Raw genomic sequence first — 18411 nt, forward strand, 5'->3', positions numbered from 1 at the left:
TAAGGTATTAATCTCTTCTGTCTTTGTGTTATTTTGCAGGCACACCCCAGCTAATGCTCACTGCAGGCCCCAACGTCGCTGTACCCCCACAGCAGCCTTACGGCTACGGCTACCCTACAGCGCCTGGCTACGGCCAACCCGCACAGCCAGGCTTTGGCTATGGCATGTAGAGTCCTTTTGCCTGCAGCTGTCCATCCAACTCTCCTTAAGTTTCTTACTAGCATATTGTGGTCTACTCACAAGGTTATATAAAGTAAAAAAGGATACACGTTTTAAATTATTTTCCTTGAAATGCAATGAAGGACATTTTTATTTGTGTTGTCAAAGAAAATAATCGGACCACATTTTTTGTTTTTTCACATTCCATATTTAAGGCTACTACGTTTTCTTTCTTGGAGGCAATTTTTTTTAAGGGGGCATGGGTTGTGTATGTAAGTCGAGTTGTGAGAAGAGCAATTAACCTTAAAATATGTCATGAAGCATCTGATTTGCACTCTTGTGGGAGGAAACTAATGTAGAACTCTTAATTTTGATGTATTGTATGTGAAGAGCTTACACTGTCAATCTGTTTAATGCATTTCATTATTGTATATTCTGAAAAAGGTTAAAACAATGTTTGAACATGATCGTATGCATCCATGGGTACATTTAGCTAACACTAAGTAATAATCTGATATTCTACACAGATATGTAGCTGTATGGAAATTTTAAGTGCATACAGACATAAATATAGTAAACGATTTTAATCCCTTAGCCGAAGCTGGTTCCCCGATCAACCTCGTAGTTGTAAACATCTCATTCACTCCACGTGTAACAGGTGACCTTTCCTTGTATTGAATACAGTACTCTTTCTTGTGTGAATCCATTTCCATAAATGAGCAAGGGATACATTGATCCTTCTGACTTCTGTGTTTACTCATCCAGTTCTTTGTATCAAGGTTTGTGTGTGTGTGTGCCAGTTGTTGTGCTGTTCTAGCTCAATATTTGCAGTGTACAGAAGAATTAATACACAATGGATACCAATGCTTTGTCCTCCTGTAAGTTTGTGTGCGATCTCCAGATCGGAAAATAGAGGAATACATTTACAGGATTGTGATTATTTTGGTGGCTTGATTGTAAATTGGCAAAGATTAAAATGAAACTCATCCATTCTCCATCATATATCTTGCCACTTTATTTTGTTCACAGATCATGCATACCTATTTAAGAAATTCCAAGACATTCCTATTTATGTGCATATTTTATATACATTTTAAAATAATTTATGATGATATGAAAAGGTATACATCTTAATTGTAGTTATTGTACAAATTAGCAACCTTGAAAAAAGGACTATCTTTATGGGTTATTCCTTTGAAGTCACGTGGCGGACATTGACTTCTCTACCGAGGGGCACAAACTTAAAATGTGTTTGGCGTGTCGTGTGTTGCTTGTCATGTCAAAATATGTGTTTGTTGCTTCACGTGAACCATGTGCATTATGTGTCCTTTTTCAAAATACGTGCCTGCTGCACATGCGTCAAAAGTGTTTATGATAAAAGAGACGCTCACATTCACGAAATACTCGCAAGACACTAATTTAACACTTAACTCTGATTGCACATGAGATAGAGTATCTTGAGCACTGAGAAAAAGCGCTATATAAATGTAACGAATTATTTATTTTATTATTATAGTATCTGGCAAACATGAGCGTCTCTTTTATTATATACGCCTTCAAAGTGTCTGCAGCAGGCTTGTATTTTGACATCACGTGTGATGCATATAAGTTTACATGATGTGCAGAACACTTATTTTGAAATGACGAGCCACACACATGATGGTCTACATACATACATGTTGTGACGAACTTTATCGAATGCCATTATCGCATAAAGGTGTGAAACTAACGTGTTAACACATACTACATGTTAATGCATAAATCACGTGTTAAAACGAATTTACGTGTTAACACTGTAGTTTCATTCATTTTGCTTTAAAGGCCTTCCATACTGGTGGAGTCATTTGATAGTGAAAGTGCACTCAAAACGGTTCTGGCTATACAGCTCCGGCTAAATCTCGCAAGATATTGGGTTTGGGGTAAGACTAAGATGAAAAATAGCGCTTTTGGCTGGATGTGATAGTATACAGTTTAAATTCCGTGAAATGTTGGGTTAAAGGTGCAGTGTGTAAATTTTAGCGGCATCTAGTGGTGAGGTTGCGAATTACAACCAACGGCTTAGTCCACGGCTCACCCCTCACTTTTAAAGCACATAGAGAAGGTACGTTAGCCGCCACCGGATAAACATGTCATCGACAACTTTGTTAAAGAAAGTTCCTCAATTGCTTCTCTAGAAAAATGGCAGCACAAAATGGCGACTCCATGTAAGGGGACCCTCGGTGTATGTAGATAAAAAGGTCTCGTTCTAAGGTAATAAACACATAACGGTTCATTATGAAAGGTCTTTATACACCCCTGATAATATAGTTTTGTATATTATTTTGCATTTCTGTCAAACGATGCTTCTACAAATTACACACTGCACCTTTAAGAGTTAATTTGGATTAGGATTAAAACAGCGCTCATCAAGCGAAATTTCGGCCGTAGCTGTATCCCTTCTAGCCACAACGGCCCTTTCTCAATCCGAAGGCTGCAGCCTGCAGAGGCCGGTTATGCATACGTCATCAAGCCTGGTTTATTTAAGTTAAATGCATTCACAAGTCATAAGCATACTACAACAATTTATGACTAATTAAGAATAATAGTCAATTTTATAATAGTTAATATTCTGAAATAAGACAGTCTTGATGACGCATTGAGAAACGGACAACCACTCAAAACTAGTGGCCGTTTCTCAATCCGAAAGCTCCAGCCTCCAGAGGTCGCATATGCAGGCTGCATACGTCATCAAGCCTGGTTTAGTTAAGTTAACTGAGCATTGCATTCGCAAGACATCACCATAATACAACAATTTATAACTAATTAAGAATAATAGTCAACTTTATAATTGTTTATATTCTGAAATAAGACAGTCTTGATGACGCATGCAGCCTACAAATGCGACCCCCGGAGGCTGCAGCCTTCTGATTGAGAAACGGCCACAATGCAACGGAAGCCTGCTTTACCAAATAAAAGGCCCAAAGGCTTAACTTTTTTAGAGGTTTCTAGCTCATATGAATATAGCCATTCACAGACCTTACAATGAACATTCAAAAGATGATGCTTAATATGCTATTACATTACATAATACTTTATAATAAATTGTTAAAAGTTGTGGTGAATAAATAATGCTCTATAATTAGCTCGTTTCACGTAAAGTCTGTAAGGTGGCGTGACAGGAAACGATTCTATTTTTAGACATTTTGATATGTCTTTTATTTTGAAATAATTAAAGTGCCCAATTGTATCGCTCAGCATGAGTCATTTCCGGTGTCTGCTGTGTCTTATTGCTGCTGTCAGGGTTGTAGAGTGACTGCAGGTATGACTCCTTTAAATTTCTTTAACCTTGTGTTTTGATACATTCAACCAGAATTAGGTTTAAAGTGTGTACACGTCACCGCGTATTTATCCTAAAATCCCATCTAAAACAGTGACTGTAAGCTTAAAGCTAGCATAGACTGCTAATTCTCGCCGGTTCGTCACCCACATGGACTGTTGGACTTAAAGACCACCTAAGCGGAAACAGAAAAATATCTTTTGGTTTTCTTCATTAGTATAACTACTAATATACCTAATTTATAAATTTTAAGAGGGTCCTTGTACTGTAATCCCCTTAGATCAATTGCCAAATATGTAATACTACAATACATTATGTCAGAGTTTTCCATTAACATTATTCATTACGTCCCACCTTAGCTCTCACTATGTGTTATGTTATGAGGCCCTGTGTATGTTTATTTTGAATATTTTTTTTAACATTTAAATGTCATTATTCTCTCCTAACGTTATGTTTATGGCCAAAGGTACTAAAAACTGATAATCCTCTTAAAGTTAGCATAGATTGATTTTGTATGTTTGCTTGACCCTAACAAACTTTGTATGTCATTGCACATTTTGGTATATGTTTATCTTCCTTCCTGAATGTTTTCCTTATATGTTAAATAGATATATGTCACAAAGCTTGTTTTACTTGTTTGTTGTTGCTGCAGGTGTCTGAAACTGTAAACGGTTAAGGGAGATGGCTGCAAATGGAGCTGAATGTGAACAACCACAGAAGAGACTAGGATCTAAGGACAAGCACAATGGCACATCTACAGGTTTGTTACAGTGATCTAATCAATTATATCCTGTCTACGCTGTCAAAACATCATTTGAACTGATCAAGGGTCAGTTCAAGAGATGAATGTTCACTAATGTGCCTTCATCATCACTGATAGTCAGATCTAATTTTGTATATCTATTATGCAACGTTCATATCTAATATGAGGTGTCGTCATACTAAATCTACAATCTTAGAATATGTCAAAGATTATGCATTTTTGTTTTTTTACTACCATCTGCTGTTGGGTTTTAAACTCACAGCTTTCTACTTCCTCTTTATGGACAAGCACATAAACATCATCTTTCATACAAAAAAAAAAACAAGTGCATTGTACCCACAGATTCATCATTAAGAGAGAGAAAACTACAGGATAGAGAAGAGCGTCTGTCTTTAGTGCTGTGGAAAAGGCCTATCATCACACTAAAGTATTTCTTCATAGAAACCCTCATTACCCTTAAAGAATGGGCATCAAAGTAAGCATTCAGACTTTTATTCTGTAACTCCTAACGCTATTCAGTCAAATTTGAATGCTGTCCAGTACAGCTCATTGGAGCATCCCTAGTTTGAATATCATCACTGAGTTCAATTTAGTTGTTCCCGGCAAGTGTTTTCTTACCACTGTATATATTTTGTCTTGTTTTACAGGCTTTGGAGGAGAAGAGTCGTGGTATTTTTGACACTAGTCCTTTTTTCACTTATCTCAATGGCTTACACAATAGAAGGAGCACATCAGATGGTGAGAGTTATTGAGAAATTTACTTGTAAAATGTTGTTGCTCAATCTCTTTAGCCCTGCATTACTTAAAATGTTTTTAACATTTGTTTGTAGTATATACAGTACCTGGAGAAGAAGTTCCTGTGGTGTGCCTACTGGGTAGGCCTGGGTATTTTGTCTTCAGTTGGTCTTGGCACTGGACTTCACACCTTTCTTCTTTATCTGGTAAGTTTTGTTGTTTTACACACACGGTCAATCGCACAGCATAGTTTATTTTACTCGAATGTGCTCATAGACGTTAAGCGCATGCACATTGCGACGAAATGTAATGCATCTTCTGGCCTACATACTACATTGTCCTGAACGCACATGCACACACGGTTACAAAAATCTCGCTTTCATTCTGTTGAAGAAAACTGCGTCGTGTGCACTGTACGCGAACCCTTGCATATGCATAAATAACTGAACTATATTTTAATTATTTTGAACCGCTTGCATTGCATTCAGTTTATACTTGAAGAGTTTGGTTCCAAAATGCAATAAATCCATTTTGACAAATTTCGGTAAAAACGTGTTTTCTATACCAAGAAAGTGACGAGATGAAAACCAATATTTTCTGTTACAAACTTTCCCATAGCATCTTTAGGTTATAAAAACATAAAAAATTCAAATCCATAACTTGATTTTCAAAGATTTATTATAAAAATGAATTATTTTTTCCACAAAATGCAATAAATCCATGACGGGTTTTTTTCCCCCAAAATGCTATAAATTTATTCAATCAATGTATAAATGTGCATTCATCTTTGCCATGATATATTCATTTAGTTGAACAGTGATATACACTGATAAAAAATAACATTAATGGCATTAATCAAAACACTTACATTGTCATATTAAGATCACTGTCATATTGCTGCATTTATACTTGACGCCGTTGCTTAGCATTTTTCAAAGCGATCAGCTGTAAAATGTTTTGGTCCTGCTCGATTTTCGTTGACTTTAAGTAAAATAAAGTAAAATTATTCATAAGATACCCTGGGGTCAATGGGGTAAGCACCAGTCTCCCGAGTGCTTCACGTAAATTATTAGATGTTGATGACAATCTTTCCCGTCACAGAAAACAACCACAGGTTTATCAATGCCATTAAAGTATTATTTTGTTTTGTTTGTTGATCACGAAGTACAAAGTAGATGAGGAAAACTAGGACTCCGTGTACTCAGCGTGCCGCCATGTTTGTTTACATTGCGTGAACGGTGGGCTGTAATTTCTGGAATGGATTTATTGCGTTCTGTAAAAAAAGAGGAGTGGCGTTTATTGCGTTTTTGGGGGAAAAGGGAGAAAAGATGACAGAATAACATGGCGAAGATTGGATTTTGCGTAAAATTAAGAATTTGCTTTTAAATACTGACCTGATATAACACTGATTTTGGCAGTAACTCATTTTTTTAAAAAAAATGCGTTTATCGCGTTTTGGAACCAAACTCTTCACATGTTTTGACAAAATGTAAAAAACGGATTTCTCTCGTTTTGCAACGAAATTCTTCACTTTTTTAATCAGTACACATGTTTTCCTGTTAATTGAAGAAACAACCTTTATGTTGCAAATGCAGTGCATTTCTACGGAGCCCCTAAGGGGACAAAAATTAAATAAAGTTTAGTTTACTGAAACTGTCGCGTGCGCACGTGAAACTTTCGCGTGCGCACGTGAAACTGTCGCGTGCGCACGTGAAACTGTCGCGTGCGCACGTGAAACTGTGGCGTGCTCACGTGAAACTGTGGCGTGCGCACGTGAAACTGTGGCGTGCGCACGTGAAACTGTCGCGTTCACGTGCGCACGTGAAACTGTCGCGTGCGCACGTGAAACTGTCGCGTGCGCACGTGAAACTGTCGCGTGCGCACGTGAAACTGTCGCGTGCGCACGTGAAACTGTCGCGTGCGCACGTGAAACTGTCGCGTGCGCACGTGAAACTATGGTTTTGTTCGCTTTTTGTGTGAGCACGCAAAACTAAACTTTAAAAAAAATCTGCACATGAAGGTTTCGCGTGAGCACATAAAAACTACACTTGAGATTTTTTTTACTCCAATGTCACCTTAGGGTCTCGGTACTTTTCCTATTGACTTACAGGAAAATCTTTTGTAGCTGATAAAAAATTTGTAGCTGAAAACTGATGCTTGATATTGAGAAATGAGAAAGTCATCTGTGTTGTAATGTTTGATAAGTTAGCCAATAGGTTCAACAGATTTGCATTTAAATACAGTAAATGGGTATTTCCTCAGATTAACGGTCAAGTACCCGATGGGGCCCTCAGTCTTGAGGAAAGAGTAGGGGTGTGGTCAGTGTCCCACAAAAGTTTATTTATAGAGTCACAGCGGGAGCACGTGTCCTTCTCCGGTTCTTAGCGCCGACTGCTCTACAGAACATCTTGTTATCGGAACCATTCAACCAGTTTCCACTGACTCAGAACAAACTAGATGGTGACCAGAAGTGTCCACTTCCACCGGCTGTGGTCAAGTCACACCCCACTGACGTTCACCCTGTTGTCACCACAGAGATCTAGTACTTTGTCCTTAGTTTGTGGGTCTATGGTTAACATTGTGACAGAACGGGATGTGAAAGTGCAGATGCACACAATGTTTCAACAGTACAAGACAAACTCTGCTTAAAGGCCTTTAAAACGTTCACAGAGGAAAAATGACAAACTCTAGATTCATATAAAATACTTCAGATAATTATATTTTAGATGAATATAAACTCCAAAGAATGTAAAGAGTGCAATGTTGTCATCATTTTTAAGCAATGAATCTATTTCTGTGGGAAGTGACCTGACCTGTGTTATGTTTCGGTGCCTGGGAAAGAGAAATAAAATCAATTGCAAATGAGTAAGTGAATACATTGGTCGCTGTACCAGGCTCTGACTGCTAGCATTTGCTATGACAGCATCATGAGATCATTTCTCTGAGCATGACTAACTTGTGATGGCTCTGATTGGCTGACATCACTATAAAGATCCCAACACTCAGCAGAGAAACATTACTATGATTAATCGTCAAAATCAAGTTTTATGTTGGGTTTGAGATATTTCAGAATATCTTTTTTTCTTGGGAATTTTACTCTTTCAAAATGAAAGTTTTAAATGAAAATGAAAGTCTACATTGCATTTCCTGTTGAATTCATGTTGTTTTGACTGGAGCCGGTCACTAAATGGTACCACCCGAGTCATTCTAGCCTCCTCTGGTTAAGGAAGGTTCATCAGAAGTTAAAAATGTTAGATATGGTAAAGTGACTAGTCTGCTCTCCCACACAGCCCTGGGGAAAAATGACATCAGTGACACGTCTGCATGTTTTCACTTAGCAAATAAATTATCATATTGTAATGCATTGAAAAAACCACAAGCTTTTCGCAGTTCGATACATTTTTATGTGTTGAAGTGTGTTTATAGTGGTTTTACGTACTTTGCCAACATTGATTTGTTAGTCGTGAGGAACTAGTCTTTAAAAATATATCACATGACAATGTTTACAAAAGGGAAATGATTCATGGATGAGGAATAGAACATAAAATTCTGGTTTATTAAGTAAAAATGGAAACACTTACAATAATGTTTTATTTTTTTATATTATGGATTCGCTAACACGAACTAACAATGAAAATACATTTTCAGCATTTATTAATCTTTGTTAATTTTAACTCATTGTGGATTAACTAATGTGAACACAGACAAATTTTCATTTTAAAAATGTATTTGTTAATGCTAAAATTAACATGAACAAAGATTAATAATAAATGCTGTAGAAGAAATGATCACTGTTAGTTCATGCTAGCTAATGCATTAAATGATGTTAACAAATACAGCCTTATTGTAAAATGTTACCATAAAAATCATATTTTTCCTTAAATTTAATTAAATGTTTTTTTACAGATTTTTTTATATATATCCAAATTACTGGTGATGAACTTCATTACTATTGATTAAAGGTGCAGTGTGTAATTTTTAGAAGGATCTCTTGGCAGAAATGCAAAATAATATACAAAACTATATATTCAGGGGTGTTTAAAGACCTTACATAATGAACCATTATGTTTTTATTACCTTAGAATAAGACGTTTTTATCTTCATACCCAGAGGGTCCCCTTACGTGGAAGACGCCATTTTGTGCCGCCATGTTTCTACAGAAGCCCTTAACGGACACACTTTTTTACTAAGTTGTCTCAGACGATGACATGTTTTTTCGGTGGCGGCTACCGTAGCTTCTCTATGCGTTTTAAAAGGGGTGAGCAGTGGACTGAGCCGTTGGTTGCAATTGGCAACCTCACCACTAGACTTCGCTAAAATTTACACACTGCACCTTTAAAAGTAACATCAATACTTACACAGCCAAGGCCTCTAAAAAAGTGGATGTCAGTGTTGTGCTCTATTCTTGTATACTGAAGTGTGATCGTGCCATATCAGGAAGTCTTACCTAAGTGATGTTTTTCAGGGTCCACACATAGCCTCTGTGACTCTGGCTGCATATGAATGTGGCTCTGTGAACTTCCCTGAGCCACCTTACCCTGCTCAGATCATTTGTCCAGAGGAGGAGGCCCTACAGGAGAGCATCTCACTATGGACCATCATGTCGAAAGTTCGCCTGGAGGCCTGCATGTGGGTGAGTTTTTTTTTCACAGCATCATATCAGACCGAACATCAAAGCTGCTTCTAAAGATTTGGAGCCTTGATTTCATGCATAGATTCATGAACACATCCGAACCGGCCAATTAGATGTTTGGGTTCAGTTAAGAGTGACCAAAAGGTTCAAACTAACTCTAAAGGACGATGCAAAAATAGTTTGGACCTTGCAATAAATATGGGCAGTAGAAAGTGATGTCACCCACCAAGGCTTAAAAATTAATTTAAATTGTTTGAATCTACCTCCGCATAAAACTATTTATGCAGAATTAAGAGGTTCCCCCATATATAATTTTTTTTATGTGGCTGATCTGTGACATTTAGTGCCAAAAAATTAAAATTGAATGTTTTATGCAGTTGATCTACTTGCTAACTTGCTATTTTAGACTAAGGTGACTCCTTTTGTTTGTGACTGCATCTTCAGGGTGCGGGCACAGCCATTGGAGAGCTGCCCCCTTACTTCATGGCGCGAGCGGCCCGGCTCTCCGGAGCAGATCCCGATGATGAAGATTATGAGGAATTTGAGGAGATGCTGGAGCAGGCACAGAGCGCACAGGTCTGGATTTCATCACTGCATCAGTTCATGTTATATATTAGACCCATGTGTCTCACCTTGATTAGACGTGTGTGTGATGAGTTATGTAGACCGCAGATCCTTTTGATTAGGAGATCAGGTAGATGTTCAGACGTTTACTTTTAACAAATTTCCTGCAGAGGTCTTGACCTAAAATCTGACACTGATGCCCACCCATGATGCAATTGACACTATATCCTGTTGGTGTGTCCTGAGCCCCCACTATTGTGGTTCACTTATGCGGGTCACATGATTTCTTGGAAGGGCTCTCCCCTAATTTCCAGTAAGACCTTTGAACAGCGAGTGACTCAGTGGAGAGCTTCCCTTTAATCACAGCTTCTTAGTGTTTAAGTGGACCCCACATGGCCTCTGCTTTTACAAAAAAGACTTTTAATAGGGGGTCTTAAATATGGTATGTCGCTCCTCGAAGTCCTGTGAATGAATCAGCAATTTGTCAACACTTTTTGAAATGAGCTTTTGTGCAGAATTGTGGCAGAGATTACTTTATATGATTTGTTGCATTTCTAGATTGAAATCTTTTTTTGTGTTCCTAGAAATTGTTCCTCGTGGTAAATAAAATACTTGCAATGTAAATTATATCCCATTGATTGTTTATTCTTTCCTAAATGAGACTTATTGACCTTTTAAAAAGTCAGATATCAAACATTATTAAACAAACTTGATGATTCTTTGCAGGATTTTGCATCAAGAGCTAAACTAGCAGTGCAAAATATGGTGCAGAAAGTGGGATTTTTCGGTATTCTGGCCTGTGCCTCAGTAAGTACAAATTTTTTTGCATGATGCTAATAAAGACACAACATTCTTATTATAATATGTGACCACAAAACCACTCATAAGGGTCAGTTTACTGAAATTGATATTTATACATCACCTGAAAGTTGCTTTCTGTATGTTTTTTTAGGATAGGACAATATTTGGCCCTTGAAAATTTGGAATCTGAGGGCGCAATATAATAAAAATTTTAAGAAAATCACCTTTTAAAGTTGTACAAAAGTCCTAAGCAACAAGTATTACTAATATTAAATATATTTTTTATATATTTATGCTAGGAAATATACTAAATATCTTCATGGAACATGAACTTTACTGCCCAATGATTTTTGGCATAGAAAAACAATAATTTTGACCCATACAATGCATTGTTGTCTGTTGCTACAAATATACCCGTGCGACTTAATGACAATGTCATACGTATACTAGAAAGGAAGGGTCAATGGTATGCAGATTAAAAAAAACGTAGCTCTTAGTACTGTTTGGCATGGATACCGCAGTAGTTTGACTTTTACACATGCTGTTAATAAAAATGACACAGAATGAAAGTGGCAAATGTAACGTTTGTTTTGTTTCCTTAGAAATAAATCCCATCAGAGCCTTCTCAAATGTTAAACCACTGATACTTGTGGTACTGGCCTATATCATTAAAAACCACAAAAACAATATATTTGTTTGTCACAACACAAAGACATGTATTCATTCTAGACATTTATGTTAAAGAAACACAATATAGATATTTAAAGAAAAGTGATGTAAGGCTTGCAGCGTTTCAGACTGTTGCGATTTGTAGTATGATATATGTTTCATCTTCTCAATCCCGAATCCGCTGTTTGACCTGGCTGGAATCACTTGTGGTCATTTCTTGATTCCGTTCTGGACCTTCTTTGGAGCGACTCTCATTGGGAAGGCTGTTATTAAGATGCACATTCAGGTATATTGATAGTCTGTCCATTAGTTTATCCAGATATAAATTCTCTTATAATTGATCTCAGATCTATTTTTTATTTATCAGTGAACACACACACAAAAAAAAAATATATATATATATATACGTGATATATATAAATACGTAATATATATAAATAGATATATAAATATATAAATATAAAAAATATATATATATATATATACACACTTGATGACCACGAAAGCTGCATGTTTATGTTGTTACTGCTGAAACGGTCTATATATATATACCATTTCAGCAGGAACAACATAAACACGCGGCTTTCGTGGTCATCACATAACTTCCGGTAAACTCTGCGAAGAATAAATAACAACAAAGTCTTTTTAAAGTAGTTTATTAATATAACAAGCAAAATAAACAACACGTAGATTACATAGCAACCCAAAACATTTATTATTTTCGGCGAGGTATTTGTTTAAAACTTCAGTTTAGCCAGCAACTACTTAGACCATTAAAAAAACTGAAACCGGAAGTAAAGTTCGGACCAGACTCTTATCGCGTCACCGCACGTGCACCCGATGAAATGGTCTATATATATGTGTGTGTGTGAAGTTTGTGAAATTTGTTTTGTACATTACAGTTAATATAAATCCAACTGCAGTTGGTTTGTTTTGATTTAAGCCTTCATTACAAAAAATACAGCTAAGTAGCACAATAAAACACAATAAAAACAAAATAACATAATAATAAACATGTTTTGACAATTTTTTTTAAAACTTGAGTTATCTCGTTTTGGAACCGTACTCTTCATATATATTCATATGGGACCCTGTCTGTAAAATCCAGGCTAAGATCTCATAATCTAATAATGAGTTTAAGAGCATCAAGATTTGATTTCAGTCATTGATTTTAATCGTTGACATGGCCTTACTGGTCAATATTACAGCTATCAAGATTATATTTTCACAGTATGTTCTTTACATTTTATGCAGAAAATCACAAAAGATGCATATAGCTGTTTTTTTTCATAGGCAGCATCACATATTTGGGTGAACTACATAAATGTTTAATGTTAAAATAGCAAATATCTAGTTTTACCAATGATTGCTGTATACTAACATAGCACAAAGCTTTTAAGCGAGTCATTGCTTAAGATGTAATGTTCCTTTTAAAGTCAATTACAGAGGCCACACCTTTGTGTTAACCTTCTTTGTTCAGTTCTGTATGTTGACTCAGCAGATTCTAGACACCGGTACATCTGATGTCTGTAAAACTGTTTATTTCACCCAAATGATCAAACCTGACACATCATGACCGCGTAGCAGGCGATGATCTCAGCGGGTGTCACGTGTCGTCTTGGGAGGTTATTGTCTGTCTTATGAAGACATTATTTACCCCACACATAAAATCTCATCAAAGCTGCTGCATGTGAAGACCACTGCAATCAAAAACATGCCGTTGATTCATTGTCTGAACATTTTTGCTTCTTTTTTTACAGAAACTCTTTGTTATCATAACATTCAGCAAGCACATAGTGGAGCAGATGGTATCTCTGATCGGGTAAGTATTCACAAGTGAAGTGGACAGCACAATACAATTTATATTGTGTAAGCTAGTCAATATTACAGAGATAGTGGGGTTGCACATTTAAAAGACATTTGGCTATTGGATCTTTTTGAGTCTTGAACACAATGATAACATTCAAAAATGTATTGAGTCACAATATTTCATTTGCACTGTGCATGTAGGGGTCAAGTCAAAAAAGAGCATTAAGTTTAAAAATGCATTAGTTTAGAGCAGTGGTCTCCAACATGGTGCCCGCACAGAGTCTATATATATATATATATATATATATATATATATATTTATTTATTTATTTATTTATTTATTACATATTTTTATATTAGCGTGGTTTCTTTTATGTATGTTAAGCAATGATAAACCATATTCAAGTAAAATAAAATAAAGTCAACAAGTAAAACAAAAAGGTTTTGAGTAGACTATATAAAAAGTAGCCCTCCAGCCCTGTTTTATCCATTGTGGTAGCCAATAAAAGCAATTTTTCACACTGTCTGCTATTACCGATAACGTTAAAAAACGGCCGATAGTCATGACTGATATATCCTGTCAATCAAAAAGAACAGGAAAATGCAATGAATTTGAGCTCTGTGTATAGAAAATGTAAAGAATCTGCAGAATTTAGTTAATGTTACCACCAAACTATCGGTATCGGCACATGTCAGTCTGAATAATCGGATATCAGTATCGGTGGAAAAAGGTAGAAAAAAATTATTTTTGAATATTCAAAATGTGTTCTTGAAATTTCCTTTGTAGGGCAATAAAGATTGTTTATCAGTCTGTTCATTGTGCAACAAATAAATAAAGGTTTTAAATAAATTGTCTCAATTGGTAAAGCATTGTGTAAAGGTAAAGGAAATCCAACCCCCCAATATAAATCGCTTTGGATTAAAGGTGCAGTGTGTAAATTTAGTGGTGAGGTTGCGAATTGCAACCAATGGCTCAGTCCCTCGCTTTTGAGACGCATAGAGAAGCTACGGTAGCCGCCACCAGAAAAACATGTCATAGACGGAGACAAATTAGTAAAAAAGTTTGTCCGTTAAGGGCTTCTGTAGAAACATGGCAGCACAAAATGGCGAATTCCACATAAAAACGTCTCATTCTGAGGTAATAAAAAGATAATGGTTTATTATTAAAAGGTCTTTATACACCCCTGATAATTTCGTTTTGTATTTTATTTAGCATTTCTGTCAAGAGATCCTTTTAAAAATCACACACTGCACCTTTAAAGCCTCACCCAGATGGATAAATGTTAATTTATTTACATTATCAATCTTTGCCAACATATAAAATGAAACTTTAACATGTTAATGGCATGAAGGAAATAAAAAAAGGATCTAGCGGCGTTCAATTAACTCTTCGGTGACCCGTGGGAAACTCATAATGCTTGCATGCAGACATTCTTAACATTGTTTAGTGAGAATCACCTACAGCATCTGTTCCTCTGTATTGCCGTAGGTCAAAAAATAAACCTCATGAAACGTGTCAAGAACATGTCCAGGTCATTTTTAAAAGAATCATATTTTAAATATTTTCATGACAGAATTCACTGGCATTTGACTTAATTGTCATTAAACTTATGCCACGGTGCGAAACATGCTTCATTTTCCCTGTGCCCTGGATATGTTTTTGTCAGATTTCCCAAAATGTCTTTTTTTTTGTACCACATGCTGAGTCCACGTATTACTAAGTCTAAGAAACCCTCACCATTTATGGTGATGTCTGTCTGATGGGTGGGGGTAGCAGACAGTTTTGAGTGACTCAAAACTAGAAATGTGGTCTCCATCTTGGAACTTTGAATAATATGATGAAATGACTCTTCAGCAATGAATAAGATGCATCAATTCATAATTTAAATCACATGATATGATCCTTTGAATTTGATACGTTGCTCAATGAGGTCGCCTCCTTTTTGTGGTGAGGCAAGTTGACACATTAGTCATCATGTGACTAGCTTTGTCATAACGTTATGTTTAGAGTTTGCATTGTGCTTATTTTCAATGCTTACCGTGAATGTAATAAAGAAGATGGAATAGATGCACCTTGAACTCCAAAGAAATTTGGTGCCGAAATACTATAATGCACGTTACACCATGATTCTGCTTTACTGACATTCACTCCCACCCAAATCTGGGCGGTTCTTCCTACATTACAGTGATGACACAATATTGAGTCACTTCCTCATTAATTGGTTTAGACCAGTTCTTACAGAAGCCTGAGTGATATAAGTGAGGGTTCAGAAAGCTACTGCCTCAGTCCGTTGTGGCACCTTAGCAGGAACGGTCACTTGGAGAAAGCTGTTTTGTGAATTGTTTGATTTGAGAAGAGTTTTGCCTGCTTCAGGTCCAGGTAAGTGTTGGATAATCACATAATTGTTGTTTTTTTTGTACAGCATTATACCTGGAGTTGGAGCATCTCTTCAGAAACCTTTTAGGGAGTACTTGGAGGCCCAGAGATCTAAGCTTCATAACCCAGCGGGAGAGGGCAGTGCGGCGGTAAGCATTGGCCGATCACCAGGGCCGAATAGCCTTTTCAGTTCCACTTCCACATTTCTTTTTAAATCAATCAGCTTTTATGAGTCTCATTATACAGAAAAAGATACAAATGCTATGTATACATTTGGTACCTATATGTACCTTTGAGGTACTAATATGGATTCGTTGTACTTTTTTAAAGAGTACGGCCTCAGTACCTTTATTTCTGAAAATGTCAGATTGGATGTTTTTAATCCGATTTGTTTTTTTCTCTGTGCAGGGTGAAAGCTGGCTTTCATGGGTGTTTGAGAAAGTGGTGCTGGTCATGGTGTGCTATTTTATTTTGTCCATCATCAATTCCATGGCACAGAGTTACGCCAAGCGACTCCAGCAGAAGAAATACGCGGAGGAGAAAACCAAATGACGGACTTGCAAAAAGCCTCATCTCATGCTTTTGTTTCAGAACCTGCAAAATATTTAAGCTAAACGGGCACTAGCGCGTGCTCCTGTATGTTTATTAAGATCCCCTTAGTTGCGTGAAGTCTCTTCATTTGTCCGTAGTGTGCTCGGCTATTTAAGAAATCAGATTTAACCTTAGAGATTTTTGTCTTAACAGTAACAAGGCAGTCTAGGTAAACGGGCTGTGCGGAGTCATATTTGTTGCAATGTCTTATGCAACATTGGAGGTCATGCTTCCATTGAAGTGAATACAGTTCTTAATCAATAGATTGATTGATTGATTTATTTAATTTCTAATGCACAGGTATGGATGGGCAGGGTCGGTTTTGTGATTGGACTTTTCAGGGATTGTGTTTTTTAATCAGTATGATGTCATTTTGTATTTCTTTAACTGTTCTAAGAGGATAGCAATATCAACTCATCATGGATCATCATGGTTTCGAAATAGTTTGCACATCTTGTAAATAACACTTGTTTCGACTATGCGTACGTGTTTATTCTGCTGAGGACTTGAACTTCAAATGTCACAAACAAGTGGATGTAACTTTTACCCTAAGAAAACAAATGATTAATCTTCCATTTTTAGTGCAAGTTTTGACATTTGATCTTAAACCATTAATTGATCCATACTACTTTCTTATACTGGACTGAAATCTTTCTGTAGGTAACTATCGTTTCTCTTAGAACTATTGTGTTTCTGTTTAACATTAAATTGATTAATACATCTGTCGTGTTGCTTTTTACCTTGATCTACCAATTGTCTAAAAAATTATGTTCAATTCTGTGGCTTCGGACCAAGAAACAAAAGAAGTTGGAGATAGACCGTGCAAGAAGAAGGTATGTGAAAGGCAAAAAAAAAAATCTGATTGATGACTTATAAATAAGGTTATTTGGATACATTCAAATCTATTGTTATATAAACAATGGGTTGTATCCTTCATGCAGTGACTACTTTTAAGGCAATTTTGAAGTATGTGATCATCTCATTTAGAGATCTGTAGGCTCAAATTCTAAGCGATACAAGTCACTGTTTTCAGAACGGGCATGTGTTTTTATGTGTGTGCTGTACTGATACAGCCAATGATGAGTCTCCCATTCTGTCAGATAGCTTATCAGACTGGTGTTGGCTGTCAGTCATATGGCAACAGCAGTTTAATAGGCTGACTGAAACTTTGGGCTTAGTCAACTACTACGAGTTCTTCACGTTTGAATTTTGTGCCAGAGATGAGAAAAATTGTCTGTTTTCATAGAAAATGCAGCTAGAAATGTTAAACTGAATAAAATTATTGGCAATCTTCAATTTGTTTCCATAGCACTTCTTTAGTCCGGATTTAAATATTCAACTATATTGAGGTTTGATTGTTTAAATGAAAACTTAAATGTGTATGTTAGTCGTTGGATGAACAATCCAACAAACTTGTACATTTCTTCAGGTTTTTCTTTTTGAGTATTTCAGGAAATACTGCAGTGTATGTTAAAGGGTTCTCTCAGTAAGCACTTTTGCATTTAAAAGACGTCTTATAGCCGTCCAAATGCAGCCTTGACGTCTAGGCTAAAACGAGGCAAAATTTGGGCGGTCAAACACTATATTTGCAAAAATGACACATAACTAAATTCATGTTTATTTTGCCTACGCATAGTTGGACTATTAAGAAAAAAATAAAAGATTCATTCAATTTACTCATTTTTTTAAGGTAAGTGGTTGCAGTCAATTTATTTAAGCTACATTTAAACAAAAAAAAATTAGAAAAATAAAATAAAAAACTTTTCTAAATGTAGCTTAAATAAATTGATTGCAACCACTTACCTTAAAAAAATTTAGTAAATTGAATAAATAATTTTTTTCCGTGTACACTCTCAGAAATAAAGGTACAAAAGTTGTCACTGGGACAGTACCCTTTCAAAAAGGTACACCTTTTTACCCAAAGACTGCATATTAGTACTTTAAACTGCCAAAATGTACCTTTAAAGGTACATATTTGTACCTAAATGGTACAT

At 36.3% G+C, this 18411-nt stretch overlaps 2 protein-coding genes across 5 annotated transcripts in view; both read left to right on the forward strand.

The window, feature by feature from the left end:
* cltcb (clathrin, heavy chain b (Hc)) overlaps window positions 1–1159 on the forward strand; it is a 28261-nt gene extending 27102 nt beyond the window's left edge. For all 4 annotated transcript variants that reach the window (XM_055196217.2, XM_055196219.2, XM_055196218.2 and 1 more), the window contains one exon: window positions 40–1159. In XM_055196217.2, the coding sequence (XP_055052192.1) occupies window positions 40–170 (131 nt within the window). In that variant the 3' untranslated portion in view covers window positions 171–1159. The remainder of the gene's footprint in view (window positions 1–39) is intronic.
* A 2144-nt stretch (window positions 1160–3303) lies between these two features.
* vmp1 (vacuole membrane protein 1) lies at window positions 3304–17139 on the forward strand. The gene is made up of 12 exons (XM_073862636.1): window positions 3304–3457; window positions 4128–4235; window positions 4581–4713; window positions 4886–4976; window positions 5069–5179; window positions 9439–9606; window positions 10051–10182; window positions 10897–10973; window positions 11806–11926; window positions 13401–13462; window positions 15873–15975; window positions 16235–17139. The coding sequence occupies exons 2-12, from the start codon at window positions 4157–4159 to the stop codon at window positions 16376–16378; spliced, it is 1221 nt and encodes a 406-aa protein (XP_073718737.1). The 5' UTR covers window positions 3304–3457; window positions 4128–4156; the 3' UTR covers window positions 16379–17139.
* Window positions 17140–18411: the final 1272 nt, after the last annotated feature.

This window comes from Misgurnus anguillicaudatus, chromosome 24, assembly GCF_027580225.2.
Source record: "Misgurnus anguillicaudatus chromosome 24, ASM2758022v2, whole genome shotgun sequence".
In the NCBI taxonomy this organism is placed as follows: domain Eukaryota; kingdom Metazoa; phylum Chordata; class Actinopteri; order Cypriniformes; family Cobitidae; genus Misgurnus; species Misgurnus anguillicaudatus.

Bases quoted from the DNA above. Each gene is read 5' to 3' on its own strand.
- vmp1 (XM_073862636.1), top strand. From the start codon at position 4,157: ATGGCTGCAAATGGAGCTGAATGTGAACAACCACAGAAGAGACTAGGA. The intron at 10,183-10,896 runs GTCTGGATTTCA...GATTCTTTGCAG, and splicing joins AGCAGGCACAGAGCGCACAG to GATTTTGCATCAAGAGCTAA. The intron at 13,463-15,872 runs GTAAGTATTCAC...TTTTTTGTACAG, and splicing joins CAGATGGTATCTCTGATCGG to CATTATACCTGGAGTTGGAG.